Source organism: Aulostomus chinensis, chromosome 11, assembly GCF_037954235.1.
Source record: "Aulostomus chinensis isolate RoL2024-O1b breed Wild chromosome 11, RoL_Achi_v1.0, whole genome shotgun sequence".
Lineage (NCBI taxonomy): Eukaryota > Metazoa > Chordata > Actinopteri > Syngnathiformes > Aulostomidae > Aulostomus > Aulostomus chinensis.
Genome location: NC_141330.1, coordinates 5,238,530 through 5,255,004, shown reverse-complemented (window position 1 = coordinate 5,255,004; position 16,475 = coordinate 5,238,530). Strand labels below are relative to the sequence as shown.

Below are 16,475 nucleotides of genomic sequence, written 5' to 3'. Positions count from 1 at the left end.
CTGCTGCTTTCTCTGAGAATTCTGTAGAACGCTGTTAAACTGGCAATAAGTACACTTTTAGTACCTCATCGCAGAAAATGACCTAAGTATATCTGTGGAGGGAATGCTCGCGCTTTCATGCACATTTTAGAACCTGACAATCAACTGACCAGGACATTTCAGCTGCAAGGCGTTAAAAGCCTCTTTCTGAGGGAGCAATTTTCATTTCCTTCAGGTCGTTTTTGCCTGGGAGTTTTCATAGATAACGTGATGCTGCGTTCATGCCTCTGTGGTGCAGATACCTGCCTAAACGTGACAAAGTATTAAAGTAAAGTAATTCCTGTTACGCTACGGTGGAGAAGTTGGGTTTAGGTGTCATGAAAGTTTCTTTCTACGCCACGTAGAGGAACCTAAATCTGTGCGACTTCAACTTTCCTGGCGTTAGTAAATACCTAAGGATGGACCTTTTTTATGTATTTTGTGTTGTTTGAAGTTAATCTGGCTCAATTGTTGAGTGTCTCTGGTATTAAATAACATCAGGATCCCACCGGCGTCCTGGCGCTTTGCAAAACTAAACTAAGAGAAGGGAGGACTGGAGCCCACAGACTTTGAAATCTCCTGCTCTAGATTATCTGTTTTGCATTTATCTTCAAAAAAAAAATCAAAAGTAGTCCATTGTGGGCCCAACAGAATATTTAAATGACAACTTTTCATCTCAAAATAACACTTGGGATGTGCTGAACAACATCACACATTGATGATGTAATAGAAAGTACTGCAAAGCTCATGTTGGTACAGAAAAACAGAAACCTATTTAAAATATTCACTCTCTTACACACTTGAGGGTTTATTCTCTTAAATGCAGATGCTTGTACTTGATCATCGCACTGCCAGCACGAACCTCAGCCTCGTATGAATCATAACATTTGATGCTTGTTGCGCCTGCGGTGCTGTGACGCTAACATTCATATCTCACTCATGAAATGAAAGGAAACGAAATTCTATATTAGACTTGGTGGTAAAATGAATGTTATATGAAATGTGGAAGAGTGCACCACAAGCATTTATTGTCCTGGATTCCAGTGCAACTCCAGTGCGACCCGGTCTTGCAGGCTTTGTGCTGCCGTGTGTTGTTTGGATGTTGTCAGATACGCTGTGCTTGTACGGCGCTACCGCCTCACCCCGCTGCAGGAATAGCTTTAAAATTGTACCCATTTGAGCACTAAAGCACAGTGGTAAATGCAGCTGTCAGTCATAAACATTTGTCAGTGGTTGTTAATAGCAAGTGAATCATCTTAAAGAGAGGCACCTAGGATGCACATTCTGCTGCAGCGGCTGCTATTACGCTCACTTTAGCCACTTTAGACAAATACTTGCAACAATCTCCTGACGCTCTTGACACGGCGAAGCATTGCAAACGATGTAAATGTCTGGAAAAAGTTGCTCTTGTCACTTTAACCACCACTTTTGCCTGCTGATTGGATCAACAGGAGAAAAATATTTTTGTTTGTTGGTTTTTAACTGCCATTTTACACACATGAGAAAAAAAAAAAAGGTCAGGCCCAGTTTGTTGTCCGCTGGAAATATGGTATTATAACATCGATCAAGTCATCTTTGAGGATACGTGATGAATGAATGGTCTGATCTTTTCTCTTTGTCAAGAAGAGGAAATTATTATTGATTTGTGCTTGTTTATGTTTCCTCGTGATTCCATAAAGTTACGTAAGATATTTTACATGATGATATACACATTCATCTGCTTCATGGTGATGTCAATAGTTAATGGAGTCTGTAAAGGGATCTCCTTCCTCTTGGCGAAGCTGGGAGCTTCAGGCCCCGATGAGATGACAGTATGGTGACTGTCAGCGTCCCGTCGCCACTTCAGTCATGACTTTTTAATGCCGTTTTCACATGGGAGCTCTCCCCAGAATGATAAACAGATGCCTAATGCTTTTATGGATGTGTTTTTCCTCCTCCCGCTCTCCAACTCTGCATTATTCTCCACCTCCTCCTCTCTACATCCCCTCCCTTCCTGCTTCTCTTCAAACCTCACTTGAGCTTTTTCCCCTCTTCCTGTGTTCATGCCCCCCCCCCCCCCCCCCCCCCGCTTCTCTCCTGGTTTCTTTCTGTCTCCTCCTGCAGGTGTTGTGCCTGATCACGGCTCCAGTCACTATGATCCTATCTTCACAGCAGGACGCCTCCTTTGCCTTTGCCTCTCTAGCAATCGTCTTCTCCGCGTACATCACTCTGGTGGTGCTTTTTGTACCCAAGGTGCTCCGACTTGTGACTGACATCTTTAAGAACTGATTCACTCAATGACAGTTAAATGCTGTAAAAACCAAAGGTCAAATATTCCCATTAGTCAAGAAGAGAACCCGGCCATTGTCCCGACTGCAGTTTCAGTCCGGCTGCTCTGTGTTTGTGTGTCTGCGTGTGTGACGGCTTAATGTCTGAGCTCAATACAGTTTTGGATCAAAGATGAAGGCGGCTTATTATTAGACTACCTGATTTACCCAATCTTGTTTAAATTTGTAGCTGCTGTTTTTGCTGGGAGAGGAATATATTTGTCACGCAGAAAGTTAGAAACCATAAACAAGGCACCCTCAAACATTCATTAACTCAACATCCAGCTGAGAAACTTCTCAATACTTCCTGAACCTGTGTCTTTTTTGGAGCGCGGCCGTGAAGGCAGCCTGTACTTGCTGTTCTATAGGCCTGCAGGGACGATGCAGGGTTGTAGGTCAACCTGGATGTTAGCATCACAGTGCAAAATAAACAAATCTCTGGGCCAAACACAAGTTTATAAGACTTCTAGTTTATATTCAGCATGATAATTTTCCCTAATGAAAACCATTTTTGAAGGATTTTTGAAGCGTAAACGCAATTGTTAGAAGATAAAGATTTGCTATGCCTGAACTATGCCGCAGACTTCAACATCATCACAACTAGCTTAGCTTTTCTTTTTTCTATTTCGTGTTATGACATTTGGAATCTCATTTGTTACCACCCCCCTCTTTTTAAGACACTTAAAGGCTTTGAAATTTAAAAATGTGCTTTTCACTGGCAAGTTTTATTTCATAGAAACACTTTGTTATAGTATATCAGACTAGTGAGAGCCACTGAGCTTCTTTCAGCCATTTAGCCCAAAAGTCATGCAAGAATCTTCCAGGCTTCCAGACCAGGGGGGTTGAACAAAGCTCACTTACGTCCAGGTTTTAGAGCTCATTCCTTCCGTGGAGCACAGGCGAGACACACAAGGCATCTTCAGAGAGCAGTGGTGGTTCAGTGGTTAGAGATGCAGATGTGAGACTGGAGGGCCACGGGTTCAGTTCCCATTACTGGCAGGATAAATCTGGGTGGGGAAAGGGATGAAGCAGCGCTGGCCCCTCTGAGCTGCCCTTGAGCATGGCACTTAACTGCTCCAGAGAAGCTGCTCGGTGGCCAGCAGATCAGACTGTTGTTGTTCTGGGCAGCTTGAATGCGTTCAGGGCGCTGCTGTAAGAGAGAGTACTCCTTTATTCTGAGGAATTTGGGGTTCTGTATGCAAATTTCTATTTTTGATTTAGCAAATAAAATCAATCAAGCAGATGAAGGGGCTACAAATGTAGAATGTGTTCTTATTAAGTAAACGGTGTCATTGAGTTGAAGATGCAGTTCTTCGTTGACTTCCTCTCCCTGTGGCGGTCTAGATGCGGCGTCTGATCACCCGCGGCGAGTGGCAGTCGGAGCAGCAGGACACTCTGAAGACCGGCTCGTCCACCAACAACAACGATGAGGAGAAATCCAGGCAGCTGGAGAGGGAGAACCGGGAGCTGCAGAAAATCATTCAGGAGGTGAGGACATTATCACATCCCAGACATGCAAAGACATCATCATCATCATCATCATCATCGACATTATTATTATTGTTGTTGTGATTATTATTATCATCATTATTATATACACATGCACCTCCACATGCCACACATTTCCATGGTAGTTAACATTTGAGCTCATCCCATTTCAATGTTATGTTTATTACTTCTACACATATATTCATGGGTAAAGGTAACACAGATTTATTCATACATCTTTACATAAATAACGTGTGTGTGTGTGTGCGTGAGTGCGCGTGTGCGCATGCATGCGTGCTTAGACTGTTCATATCATGCAGCTGATAGAGCCACAGAATAGAATCAATTTGATACTTCAATTAAAAGATTATTAGAGAAATTGGTTTTAGTTTAGGTTTCAAACAATCATTGATTTATTTACTCCATTTTTTTAAAAAATTCGTTTCAGTTTTTCTGGATATAATTACAGTATGTCCCCACACTTAGACATGGTTCATTTTTTTCTATCTTAATTGTGGAATAAAGCAAATATTTTCCAATCAGAAAACTGGTTTGAAAGCTAAACTGTTGACATTATTTTGTGACAGGTATTTGTCGTTAAAATTGAATAATGTGACTCCCAAACTTTTCTCTGCCAATCCAGACGTTTGAGGTGAGCCTCTGATGCAGAGTTTCCGTCCGTGACTCAGATCTGCTCGTGCGGCTCCAACCACAGCATAGTTCCTTGACATCAGTAATAAACAACAGCACTTTGATGATATAGGAAAAGATACCAGAGTGTGTGAGATGTCTGTGAAAGCAGAGTCAGATTAGAAGAGGAGGAAATCCAGCTCGGGGGCTGATTCAAACAAGCTGCTGTGACACAAAATAAGCTTCTTTTTGCCGCGGTGTTTGGTCTGGACAGGTAATCAAAATTTAATCCAAACTTCAAAATGGCCCTACTGCAGTTTTCAAATCACAGGCAGGTGCAGTATTTGTTAAAGGCTAATTGTGGGTCAAAATACCATTTTAAATGAAATATTGATGCGCTGCAGAGACGTCCTGACCACACATCATGTTCTACAGACTTAACACGGCGCCACATAAATCACGCCATCCTGATTTTAATGGGTTTTTCAGTGGAAATGAGAAGAGCTCTGTTAAAAAGAATAGGAGCAAATCATATTACAATATCAGTCAAAGTCATCTCAAATTAGATTTTTTTTTTTTTTTTTTTTTTTTAAATCGTAAAACACCGAAGCCAACACCGGAAAAAGGAGTGCACCTCAGGGTTGGAAGTGAAGTGAAGTGAATTCAAGTAAAGTTCCTGTATGTAGTTTACCTCATGTACGTGCACTAGTCTGTTAGAAAGACTACTACTCCAGTACTTATAGAGACTAAACTACTTTAAGTTGATGAAAGTATACTTTGTTGTTCTTGAGTGCACAGCTAGTTCACATCTTACCTTGTTTGTACTGCAGCTCTCCTGGCAGCTGCACTACTAATGAGGGGACTAGTTCTCTGCTTGTAGTTTGAGACAGGTTTTTGCTCTTGTGTTTCCACAATCTTGTAACAGCTGCAGAATAATGACAGTGTCAGTGTTTTGATTGGTTTGAGAAAAGAAAGAGAAGATGATTTAGAAGAAAAACTTAGATTTGTGCAGGTATTCTTCAATAATGTTACGTTATTTTGATGTAAAGACACAGACAGTCTGCAACTTACTCTCCTGTTCTTGTGTCTTCAGAAAGAAGAGAGGGTATCAGCGCTCCGCAACCAGCTGGCTGAGAGGCAAGCCCTCCGTAACCGCCGCCGCCCATCCACGGGCCAGAATCAGAACCACAACGCCCCGCCGCCCGCCTCCCAGCCAGATCCCAAGTCCCTGCTTCCTCCACCCGGCTACCCCAACACAGACAATCACTCCCTCCCGCCTTCCTTCTCCAACTCCTCCAACCTCTACCCGGCGGACAGTAAGATGGGCCGCAACCACTGTCACAACAGCCAGATCCCGCTGCTGTATAAGTAGGTGAAGCACAGGGGAGGGGAGAGACCGTCGCACAGTGCACACAGGGTTCACAAACACCACCAGACACTGTGACTTTCACTTGGTTCGGCGATGAGCACAGTGTAGTGACACTTTTACAATACGGTGCGGAGAAGTTAATAAGGAGTGCTTTTCACGTGGCAGCTTTGGGGAAAGTCAGGCAGGTAACACCCGTCCTCACAGTTTGATCTCACTGTGGTCAACCCGGCAACAAGCCACTTGGGACTGGTTGACACGGCAACAAGCACATCTCAGACTAGCAGCACTCAAGGTCTTTTCAACGGTCAAGTGAACAGTTTGATCTGGTAATTATTCCCCTCCCGCACTCATGATCAAGTTCTATTGTGGAGACACTGTGTCAAGGATCTTTCAAGGAAAAGTTTGTGTTTGTGTCTTTGCTATAATCGTCTCCACCGTTTGTCTCTCAAGTTTGTTGACTTGACAAGCACATCCTGTAGTGATTTAATTGTTCTGTAATATCAGATCTGTTGCGTCATGGCGTTGATGTTCAGTTATCTGTTTACGTTTCAGGAGAGTTGGGAACTTTTACATACAAAGGGACAAAAGCAATGTACAGATCTTTCCGGTGTTTCCGTGTGGAATACCGGTCTCACTGAAAAGTGACTATGTGCATTATTAAATAGCCATAACTGAGAGGCGGAGAGGAGCTTGGCACATACGTATGGATGTCTGACGTCAGGGCTGTGCAATCAACACAGCGCTGCATCTAAACCCAGCCACCGCTGATATATCAACGAAACAGATATTACACCCGTTCCAGACATTATTATCCAAGAATGCTGATGTATGAGGACACATAGTTTTACCATTTGAAATGGGATTGGGGTTTTTTTGGGGGGGGGGGGATTTTTTGTGTGTTGTGTATTAAGAAAGGACAGTTATGGCCATCAAATACCTTCCCCATCGTATTTTTTTTGTTCAATATCACTGCGGCGCCAGTCGGTGCAGCTGATTCTTACATTTTGTAGGTAATATTGGAATCCAAAAACTCCAACTTGAAAAAGGAATACTTGTTCTTTCTGCTCCCTGAAAAGGAAAGCCGGTTTATATTTCATGCATGCTGTGAGAAGTGAGGCTGTTATGATGATCATTTCTGTAGATATACAGAGAAAAGCACAGTTTTTTCCTCGAGATTTCGTATGTGTTACTTGGTTACGCGTCTTTTTTTGTGATCCTTTTTAATTTGAAAGGATTTTTTTTTTTTTTTCTGGTAACAGACATTATAGATTTATGGATGATTTCTTTTTTGTATTTTTCTTTCCCATTTTGCCTTTGGATGACTTAACAGTTGTATATGTATCAAAGAAATATACGTAAAGTAATGTGACATACTGTATTTATTCAGCAGTTAATCTGGATGTACTATTTCATTCATGAGCTATTCCCAGATTTTATAAAGCAATGATACCTGAACAGTTTAATCAGCAGGTTGAACCATACTTTGTCAGATATTTTTGAAGATATATATGAATATATATTTCAGTGTGCACTTTAAACACAACAAATATGGTAATAACACTTTATGTTGCTGTTGTTATAATAAATTTAGCTCAGGGCACGGAGAGGAACAGTCACAGGACTTCAATGAATGAAATAGGCCATATTTATTAACTGTACCTGGATCAGATAGTGTAACATATGAATGCAGAAATAATTTAGGAAAATGTTCTATCTTGCACATATATGACAATATTCATGGATTTGGGGATATTTGTATTCACTATATCTACGATCGTAAATGTTAATATATTTCAGAGTATGTGTATGCAAATATATGGGTACCATAAATAAAACATTTGTTTTTTTCACTGGTTATTATTGTGTGTCTGTGATAAATACGTTTCTGTGTTACAGTAAATAAAGAAAAGGGAATTTCTGAAATCCAGAGGAAGGCAGTAATGGCACTAATACTTTGTTACTGTACTTGTGTAGAACTTGTATTTGTACTTCAGTATTTTTCTGACAAATTTCAAACCACCACTCTCTCTCTGCTCCTAGCGTTTTCCATACAGGCTTTTTATTTGTTTTCAATGCAACTGAGCAGAACTAAACTTTTTTTTTATACATTATTTTATATATTATTTTCACATTATTGCACACATTCACAACACACCTGACAGATTTCAGCTATGGAAAAAGAAAGTCTCCGTGTGCAGGCGTGTGTGTATGTGTGTGTGTGTGTGTGCACGTACCCGTGCGCGTGTGTGTGTGTGTGTGAGAGAGAGAGAGAGAGAGAGACAGAAATGATCTCTGTTGTTGACGCTGAGCATTGATTTGCACGCCGGAGTGAAGCTCGTGTTCATGACTTTAGTGTAGTGTTTCACTAAGATTGGTGGTATTAATCAGAATAAATCCTCTGGTAGTATAAATACCTCTTTGTTATTTAATACCTTGAATACTTTTCAAATCCTGCACTTCTAACTTTTACTCAGGAGCGCTAACGTTTATGTTTTATGGAGTTATTTTTGTTTCTTCATAACGCAGACACAAAGGTCTGCAAGTTAAAAAAAACAAGGGTAAAACTATCATCACTGAAATCAAAGGACTTTGTTGCAAATCAAATTAATTTGTGATTAAAAATGTATGAATGCAAATCCACAAGGGCTTTATTTGTAAATTTAAGTTTTGTTTCACGAGCCCAGCTGCCTCCCTGTGGAGGGTGGCTGACAGAGATGTGTATTTTTTTCCGATTGCATTGATGCATTTTTAATCACAATTTTTTATTTTTTTTTACTTGCAGTACAACAACTCTTTGATCGCAAACAACGAAGACACAAAAGATAATTCCTTATACTTTAGCCTCCTCCGCCGACATGTGACATTGTTGGTCCTGAAATACTAAAAGCCTAAAATGCCTCACGGCGTGTGTCAGACGTGTTTTAAGCAGAGGGGATTCTCAACACATCAGCATACTAAAACTACAATCTCATATTTCTTACATTGTAGATTTTCCTGATCTGCTTCCTCTTTCTGCAGCAGCTGCAGAGCTGCAGCGCATGTTTACGTCCTCCGCTAGATGTCACCGGTTATTTATTGCCTCATGGACTCTCAGTGACCTTTGAGCAATTAAAGACTGAGCATCTTTGAAACTTGCTTTTTTTAAAAATTTTCCCTAGCAGGTCGCCTCATGGGAGTCGAGGGAGAAATCATTAAATCAAAGTTACAATTTGCCAGCTGCCAAAAAAAAGAAGTGGAAACCTCATTAGTGAGACACTAAGTGGATGTTTGTAGATAAACTAGAGCCGACAAATGACATCCTCTACATCTGACTGACTGTTTTAAGATGATGACAATGTGACTAAACCAGCTGTGATCTGCCAGAATGACACTCTCTCTCTCTCACACACACACAGACTTTTACATGTCATGTTTCTTTGAGCTGCCTAGAGATGATGTACTATCATGTAAGTAGTAGAGGGCGTGTGTAGGATGTTACAGGCTGTGTGCGTGTTTACGTGTGGGAGAGAGTGTAGGGGAGGTGCCACTGGGGAAAACCCGCTCTGGGTTGAGGCTTCTGTGGGCCTCCACCTGACACAGCACTCAGCAAGACACAGAAACGTAGGAAATTCCCGTTTGCTTGTCTGATCCAACAAAGGAAGTATTTGCTGGCTGGGGAGGAATTTCATTGCAGACTTGCCAAGTGTGTGTGTGTGTGTGTGTGTGTGTGTGTGTGTGTGTGTGCGCGTGCGCATGTGTGTGTGCGCGCACATGTGTGTGTGTGTGTGCGCGCATATGTGTGAGCTGCACCACCCTGACTTGACTTGCTAGAGCTGCTTGTCTACTCTGCCGCAATCTATATTTGGAATCTGTGCTGTGAAATTATTTCATCTTGTCTTAGCAAGGTGACGCAAGAATTTTTGTCGTTGTTGTTGTTTTCATTTTTAATTACATGTTCAATGAGTTCACAATGAAGTATATAAATATAACACCTTCTCCCAGCATTTAAATACACAAATAAATACAAATAAATATGTAGAGGATATAAAAGTGATACTCGTACTGTACTTCATCTTCATTGAAGCTAAACTCTCCAGAGGAGTTGTCATCAGATACAGGAGACGAAGTGCATCCTCTACAATCTCAGGTCAAGATAAATAATGTAAAAAAAGAAAAGTGCTAAGATTAAAAAAAAGTTTGCAAACTGTTACAGTTTATAAAACTCTAAAATAGCCTCATCACAAACTTTATCTCCATTGAGATTTCAACATTTCGAGATCACCATGTAGATGAATAATGATTCCATGTATACAATGTTTTAGAAAAGCTAAACTTATGGCACCGTGCAGAGCTTGGTAACTTTTCTGTTAGCATCTCAACAAAGAGCTTCTCGGGAGTCAAATCAAAGTGCAAAAATCCCAAAGAAAGTCTTCCCCTCGTCCGTCTCCAGCTCCGACAGCTGATTTGTTTCCGTCCAGAGTTTGTCTCCTTTGTTCAGCTGGAACACGGCACCAAGATAGATGGTGTTGTACCAGCCCTGTCCCACGCTCTCCTCCTGAGCCGTTTGCTGGCACGCCGACCTCACCGCGCTCATCAGAGAGGCCTTGCTGCCCACGGTGTCCGAGTAGCACCAGATCCTGTGGCTGAGAGGCCTGATGATTTTCCCCGTTGCTTCGTTGTCGCCGTCGCTGCAGGAGACCCTGAATGATGCTTGGCTGTAGACGAAGTAAAGGCCAGTTTTTGGGATGATGATCTGGTTGTCAATCAGACGGAAGCCTCCCTGAGCAAAGGCCTGGCCTTGACCGTTCTTCCACTCCAGCTGGTTGTTTGAACTCTCAGTGTCATCGTAACTACCTGGAAAGACATGAAGAAGCAGCCCTTGAGCGTCAGGAGTGAAGCAGTTACACTTCTGTTATCAGAGTAACTTCTCAACTTCCTCATTGTGCTCTTGACTAACATGCTTGTAAAGGGGCAGCATTAATACCACAGAAGTGGGTGAAACAGTCTGAAAGGCTCCTTTGAGAGCTGACATCATGAGCCCATTGTTTGCTGAGAACCAAATGGAGGTAAGCAATGACTCACCCTCTAAATGGATGGCCGCCTTGGCTTTGCTGCTGATTCGCTTCAGCATGCGGTGAGGATCTGAGAAGAGGAAGACAAATGTGAGCACGTCTCAAATGATCCACAAAGACTCAATTTAATCTTACAAACCCTCAGCATTTTTTTATTTTTTATTTTTTTAAATGACCAACCATGCAAAAAATTACCTGTTTCATCGGTGCTCTCCTGCTCGATTAGTGCTTCTGTTTGGCCAGATTGTGTCTGGATGGGGTGAAAAACAGATTAGAACCTGTCTGTCCTCCTTGAAAATACAGATTTATAAAAGTTTTGGGGTTTTTTTTTTTTAAATCAGTGACAGTTTCTTCTTACCATCATTTCTGGTCTTCCATTCCACTTCCAAGCAAGATAGACGCCCCCGACACAAAGGGCCATGATGAAAAAAGCTGCAAACAGCTTCCACATCCAGTCAGTGGACGACTTCTTTTCTACCAAAACCACCGGCCTCTCCTGTATGCCGAGCTCCACATCACCTGGTGCGGGTGTGTACTCCACCATGTTACGCATCAATAGAATCCTACACGCTTGCTGTTCAGACAAACACTTGGCTAGTTGCTCTTCCCTCTGGTAGCTCCAGTACACTGTGGTGATGCTTCTCTTTGTGCTGCTATTGTGTTAGAGTGAACTTCTGCCAGAGAGCTTGTAGTATTTATGCTGTGGCAGCTGCTTCTGCAGAAGGGAAACTCCAGTGATGTCACTCTGAAAGTGGAGACAGTGCAGGAGGCAGCGCAGCAGAACAACCTGGTCCTCGGAGCAAAGCAGTGGAGGGAGGGGAAAGAAAGGTCACAGAACATTTTGTGGACTTTCTCCAGATCGTGGAACTTAATGGGACTCACTGTTTCAGGATGGGAAAGCGGTTGGTTTTTGAAAAGAAAAAAACTATGCAGTGTGGTGACACAAGAACACACTCACAGACATTCATGCACAAAAAAACACAAAGACAGACACACAGTCACAAACACAAACACGAATAATGTGTTTGTCACTGACTTGAAAGACCCACAGAATGTAAGATGAATGTATGACTAGTGGTGGAGGTTTACACACGTGTTTGGGGTGGCACACCACATATTTTGAAAAACCACAAAAATGAGAAAATCACCTGTTCATCAGCAATTTTAACCATCTTTGTAGTGCAAGCAGATGTTCAGCAGCTTCAAATACCTCCAGTGAGTCAGGGACAGTGATTTGCTTCACACAAGCGATGAACCACGTCCCCAAATACATCAACAATTATTGCACCATAAAATAAACATTACAATACAACATCGAATAAATAAAATCAAGCAATGAAAATGACTCCAACTGTTGAATACTCTCAAATAAACACAAACGGCATCTATTACGATGATGTAAGAATGTCTAAAATGAATCAGTCCTTACGTGATTTCCCACAGGAAACACTTCTGTTACTCCAGATTGCATTCACTGGAGAAGTGAAACCTCAACTTTTACACCTGCATTCTCTCCAGGGGGGCTCCCCCTTATTCGCAAAATAAATGACGATTGAATCGAGGTCTACGAGAACGAGACTGGATTTCCCTTTTAATGTACAACAGGCGTTGTAAAGAAAGTTGCTTATGTGCGGACATTTCAGCACAGTTTCACTGTAGTTCATGTAATGGCTGTGAAATTTGCTCTTGATTTGGGTTCATGGGACAGGGACTTCATTTATGTTCCTTTTTTTTTCCAACCACACGGCGGCTTTCAAAATACTGGATTTCATTTGGAAATTTCTTTTGTGCCTGCTCCGTGTTGTTTCAGTGTATAAATTCTGTGGTTTACACACAAAACCCCTGGTTGAACAGCGTAACAAAAAACATCGTTTTTGTGATGTTCACTGACAGGTTTTTAAAAATAAACACAACATGGGATAGTGATAGATTTCAAGTACACACACACTTGACTCTCAAATACTCAGTGAAAATCTACGGCGAGACAAAATAAATCACAATCACTATCAGGTGGTAGAATGTAAAAAAACCCCAACTTTTCTGGTCTAAAAACTGTTTTGGCAGCCCCCACAAATCATCTTGTGACCCCCGTGAGGATCCCAAGCCCCAGGTTGAGAACCATTCCCTATACATATGCCCTTTCTAATTTAAAATGTTTCACGGATTTTTCGTTCTCATCACAAAACAGAAAGACAATTAATTATGGAAACCTACTCCGGTCTAAAAAGAAGAAAAAAAAACTGGCTTTGCACCGTCTTTCTGTTTCAGATGATGAAAGTCATGTCATGAACAAACTGGTTTTTGCACTTCTCTTTGTTGGCAACTGGCTCTACCTCAGTTTCCCCATGTCACTTTCTAAAAATACATTTTTGTGTTTGAAACAGAAAACGTGTGCTGGTGTTTCTTGTTTAACAGCAACTTTCTTTTTCTAATTCAATTTCCATGTGTTCTCTTGTGTGTTTCCCCGTGTGTCTTGTGTGTTTCACCGCGTGTCTTGTGTGTTTCACCGCGTGTCTTGTGTGTTTCACCGAGTGTCTTGGGAAGTTGCCAGGTCCCAAGTGCTTTGACACTGAATATTATCAGTGTGTTAAGTGTTAAATATGTTCGCTGTTTGATTATGTGCAGTAGCAGTGGTGAAGTCACACTTCCTGATCTCATCTTGAATGTTTGCTTCCAACTTGCAAACAAACCGACCACAAGATGTTGCAAGGTGTTATCATCATTACCATATGTACCCACATGACACACACACACACACACACACACACACACGCACGCACGCATGGTACATTACAGTACTTCCTGCTCTCTCACCCTCATTCTTCTGATCCTTCATTAGAAGATGTTCTGGGTTGATATTTGGTGACCTCAGACATGAAGGTTACAGACCCACATATTCAAATTTGATCCGTCTACGTGCTGTGGTGATGGATGTAATATGGATAAAGAGAGAGAGAGAGAGCAAGTGAAAAGGGATGGGGGGGTCAGAAAGACAGATTTGGACAACATGGAGGGACACACCTCTGGCTAGCGTAGGACCAGAATTACCTCCACCAGGGCTGAAATGATTTCGGTGGCGTTCGTCAGTCTGTCAGCGGGAATAACAGGAATGTGTGAGGCCAATTCTCTCTAAAGTTGGCGGAGGAGTGAGGACAGGGCCGAGGAAGAATTCACTACATCTGGAGGCTGATTAGCCGTCGCACCACCTGGTGGCAAGAGGCCTGGGGAACTTGGGCCTGATGGTGTACATACAAGATGAATTGAAGCCATGAAGTAAGCTTGATGTGACAAAAACCAAGTGATTTACATCAAAGTTGCACTGTGTAGCCATCTCTTGAGCAACAAGGGAAAAAAGTGTGTGTTCTCTATCACCACTTAGTGGACACAGGAAGTGATACTTGCATCGCCTCCCTCCTCCTCTGAAACAGATAACTTTCCAACATGTGGAGGCGCGCGAGGACCTGCCCATTGTTACCTGCACTTTTGATTAGGGCCCAAACATGAAACCGCCAAGGGCCAAACATTTCTTTTGTCAGAGGACTGTGCTCTCAGAGTGATTTATATCTTTATGTTGGGAAAGTGAGCTTTGTTCCGAAATATAACTACTGGCTACAATCCAAGTAACCATTGCCCAGCATACATCCTGCTGTTACCTGTCACCTCACAAGTCATCATGCTGTAAAACCACTTGAACCTTTCCACTGACTCAACTGGTATGGAAAGCAAAACAAAACAAAAGAAACTCCAAAGCATTTTCCCAGCCGGTGGCCATCGATAGTGTGCAACCCACAAAACCCCCACTGAATTCCTCACAGACACAAATAATCTTTTACGAAGATGGGACGCTAGACCTCCATAGCTGGAGTCTCTGTTCATGTCGCCGTGCCATTTCTCCTCCTAGTGCACCTGAATCTTTGTCAGGTCTTTGCAAAGTCTGTGGTGATGTGCGGGATTCCTCCACATGAAAACCCTGTGACGTTGGCTTTATATTGCAACAAATCACAACAAAAAAGATTTCATTTTACAGAAAAATCCAGACCGCACTGTCAAACTTGAAAGAAGTCTTTTTTTTTTTAACATGTCTTGATCAAAGATACATTGTCTGAAATGCCACTTGTAGTTGAGCGCAGTTTACTTCAAAAAACAGGTATTGAGTTAATTCTATTGTACATCATATTTTAACATTCATATGCCGTCACTAGGAGCTTCCAAGTCATGTTTTGGTTGAACATTATAATTACATTCAACTTTTCCCCATTTGAAAAGCCAAACAATAATTGCAGTCGTAACACTGAATTGCAATACTTGAACTGCAGTTTCAATCAATAAAATGGCGCAGGGATGAATCCTGAATCCTGCAAACATGTTGGTATTTTTTAAATGTCCAGTTCCCTTTTCTCAAACTCAAATGTGATTTTTTAATGATTTTTTTTTGGGGGGGGGGGGGGGGGGTTAAATGCTGGAAATGAAGTCTGTGGTTGACACAAGCTTAATATATTTTAATATTTTCTTTAATGTCAGTAAATAATACCACAATCTTAAATTTGGAAGCATTTATGTGTGTGTTTATGTGTTTTTCACAGTTTTTAAAACTGTGAAAAACCTGTCAGCTATCTGGGAGACAAGAGTGTCATCCAAGCTCTCTTTGTATGTGATTGTGTGTCTTGTAAATGTAAAGGGATGTTTTGACCAGAAATTATACAAATATACAAAGTAAGATATAGAATTTTTGCAGTGACTGTGGGAAGAAAGAAAGCTTGGTTTTAAATTTTAATTTTTCATACTGTAATCGAGTTTCCAACTGCTAACAAAGGTGTTGAGGTGCAACGTGGAGGCAGAAGAGGATCCAGACTCTGCAGCAGCAGAGGTAGAACCACCTGCAGAATATTACAGGAGGAGGCAAAAAAATAGGGTTGAGAAAAGATGCAGAGTTAGTGATATGCATTCATGTGTGTATGTGTAAAGATGGAGAGGGTGAGGAGGAGACAAGAGAGGAGCTCAGTGCATCATGGGAATTCCCCCAGCAGTTGAGGCCTGTATCTGAAACACTTTGAAAAAGCCCTCTTTTGTTCTTGGCTGATTTTGCTCATGGATTGCATCATGAAATCCCAGGATTGTGTGGTCATCGTGCGATGAAGCTCAGCCCTAATACCAAAGCAGATTACGACAGTACAGGAAGGAGAGGATGGAGTGAAGGGGAGGGGGAGTGGAGGAAGGAAGGAAGCTGTTGTAGGCGAACAAGTTGCCACAGTCGTGATGTGATATTTATTTCCAGGTTTGTCGGGTGACTCCGTCAAAGGTACAAGACGGAAGAAACAAGAAATCCACATCATAAGGTCTCCATTTCGGTCTCATTGTTCTTCTTCAAGGTTGCCATCTGTGGGTGTGCAGGTGATGAAACAAGGCCCAGAGAAAAAAAAAATATGCGAAAAATGCAAGCTGGCTTTTGCTGCAGGCGGACTAAATGTCAGCAAGTCTTCAAACCTCCGCAGTGCCACAGAGGGGTTCTGTAACACCTGGATTCTGAGCTGTATCAGTCAGGGAGGGGCTTATCTGAAAATGAACTTGTTATAAAAATTCTTTTCACCTGCCACGATGGAGGTTTCTGGTTTG

General features: G+C 41.8%; 2 protein-coding genes across 2 annotated transcripts in view; one reads left to right on the top strand and one right to left on the bottom strand.

Moving 5' to 3' along the window:
- The window catches only part of gabbr1a (gamma-aminobutyric acid (GABA) B receptor, 1a), a 71,449-nt gene extending 64,764 nt beyond the window's left edge, over positions 1–6,685 (top strand). Inside the window, exons 22-24 of the mRNA XM_086217883.1 lie at positions 2,122–2,250; positions 3,669–3,812; positions 5,536–6,685. Coding sequence (XP_086074009.1) covers positions 2,122–2,250; positions 3,669–3,812; positions 5,536–5,814 — 552 coding nt within the window. The 3' untranslated portion in view covers positions 5,815–6,685. The remainder of the gene's footprint in view (positions 1–2,121; positions 2,251–3,668; positions 3,813–5,535) is intronic.
- Positions 6,686–9,706: 3,021 nt separating this feature from the next.
- tnfb (tumor necrosis factor b (TNF superfamily, member 2)) lies at positions 9,707–11,517 on the bottom strand. The gene is made up of 4 exons (XM_086217081.1): positions 11,221–11,517; positions 11,058–11,112; positions 10,873–10,932; positions 9,707–10,644 (listed from the first exon to the last, which is right to left on the bottom strand). Exons 1-4 carry the CDS (start codon positions 11,413–11,415, stop codon positions 10,193–10,195), a joined length of 762 nt encoding a protein of 253 aa, XP_086073207.1. The 5' UTR covers positions 11,416–11,517; the 3' UTR covers positions 9,707–10,192.
- Positions 11,518–16,475: the final 4,958 nt, after the last annotated feature.

Bases quoted from the DNA above. Each gene is read 5' to 3' on its own strand.
- tnfb (XM_086217081.1), bottom strand. From the start codon at position 11,415: ATGCGTAACATGGTGGAGTACACACCCGCACCAGGTGATGTGGAGCTC. The intron at 10,933-11,057 runs GTAATTTTTTGC...TCCTCTTCTCAG, and splicing joins GGAGAGCACCGATGAAACAG to ATCCTCACCGCATGCTGAAG. The intron at 10,645-10,872 runs GTGAGTCATTGC...ATGTCTTTCCAG, and splicing joins GGCGGCCATCCATTTAGAGG to GTAGTTACGATGACACTGAG.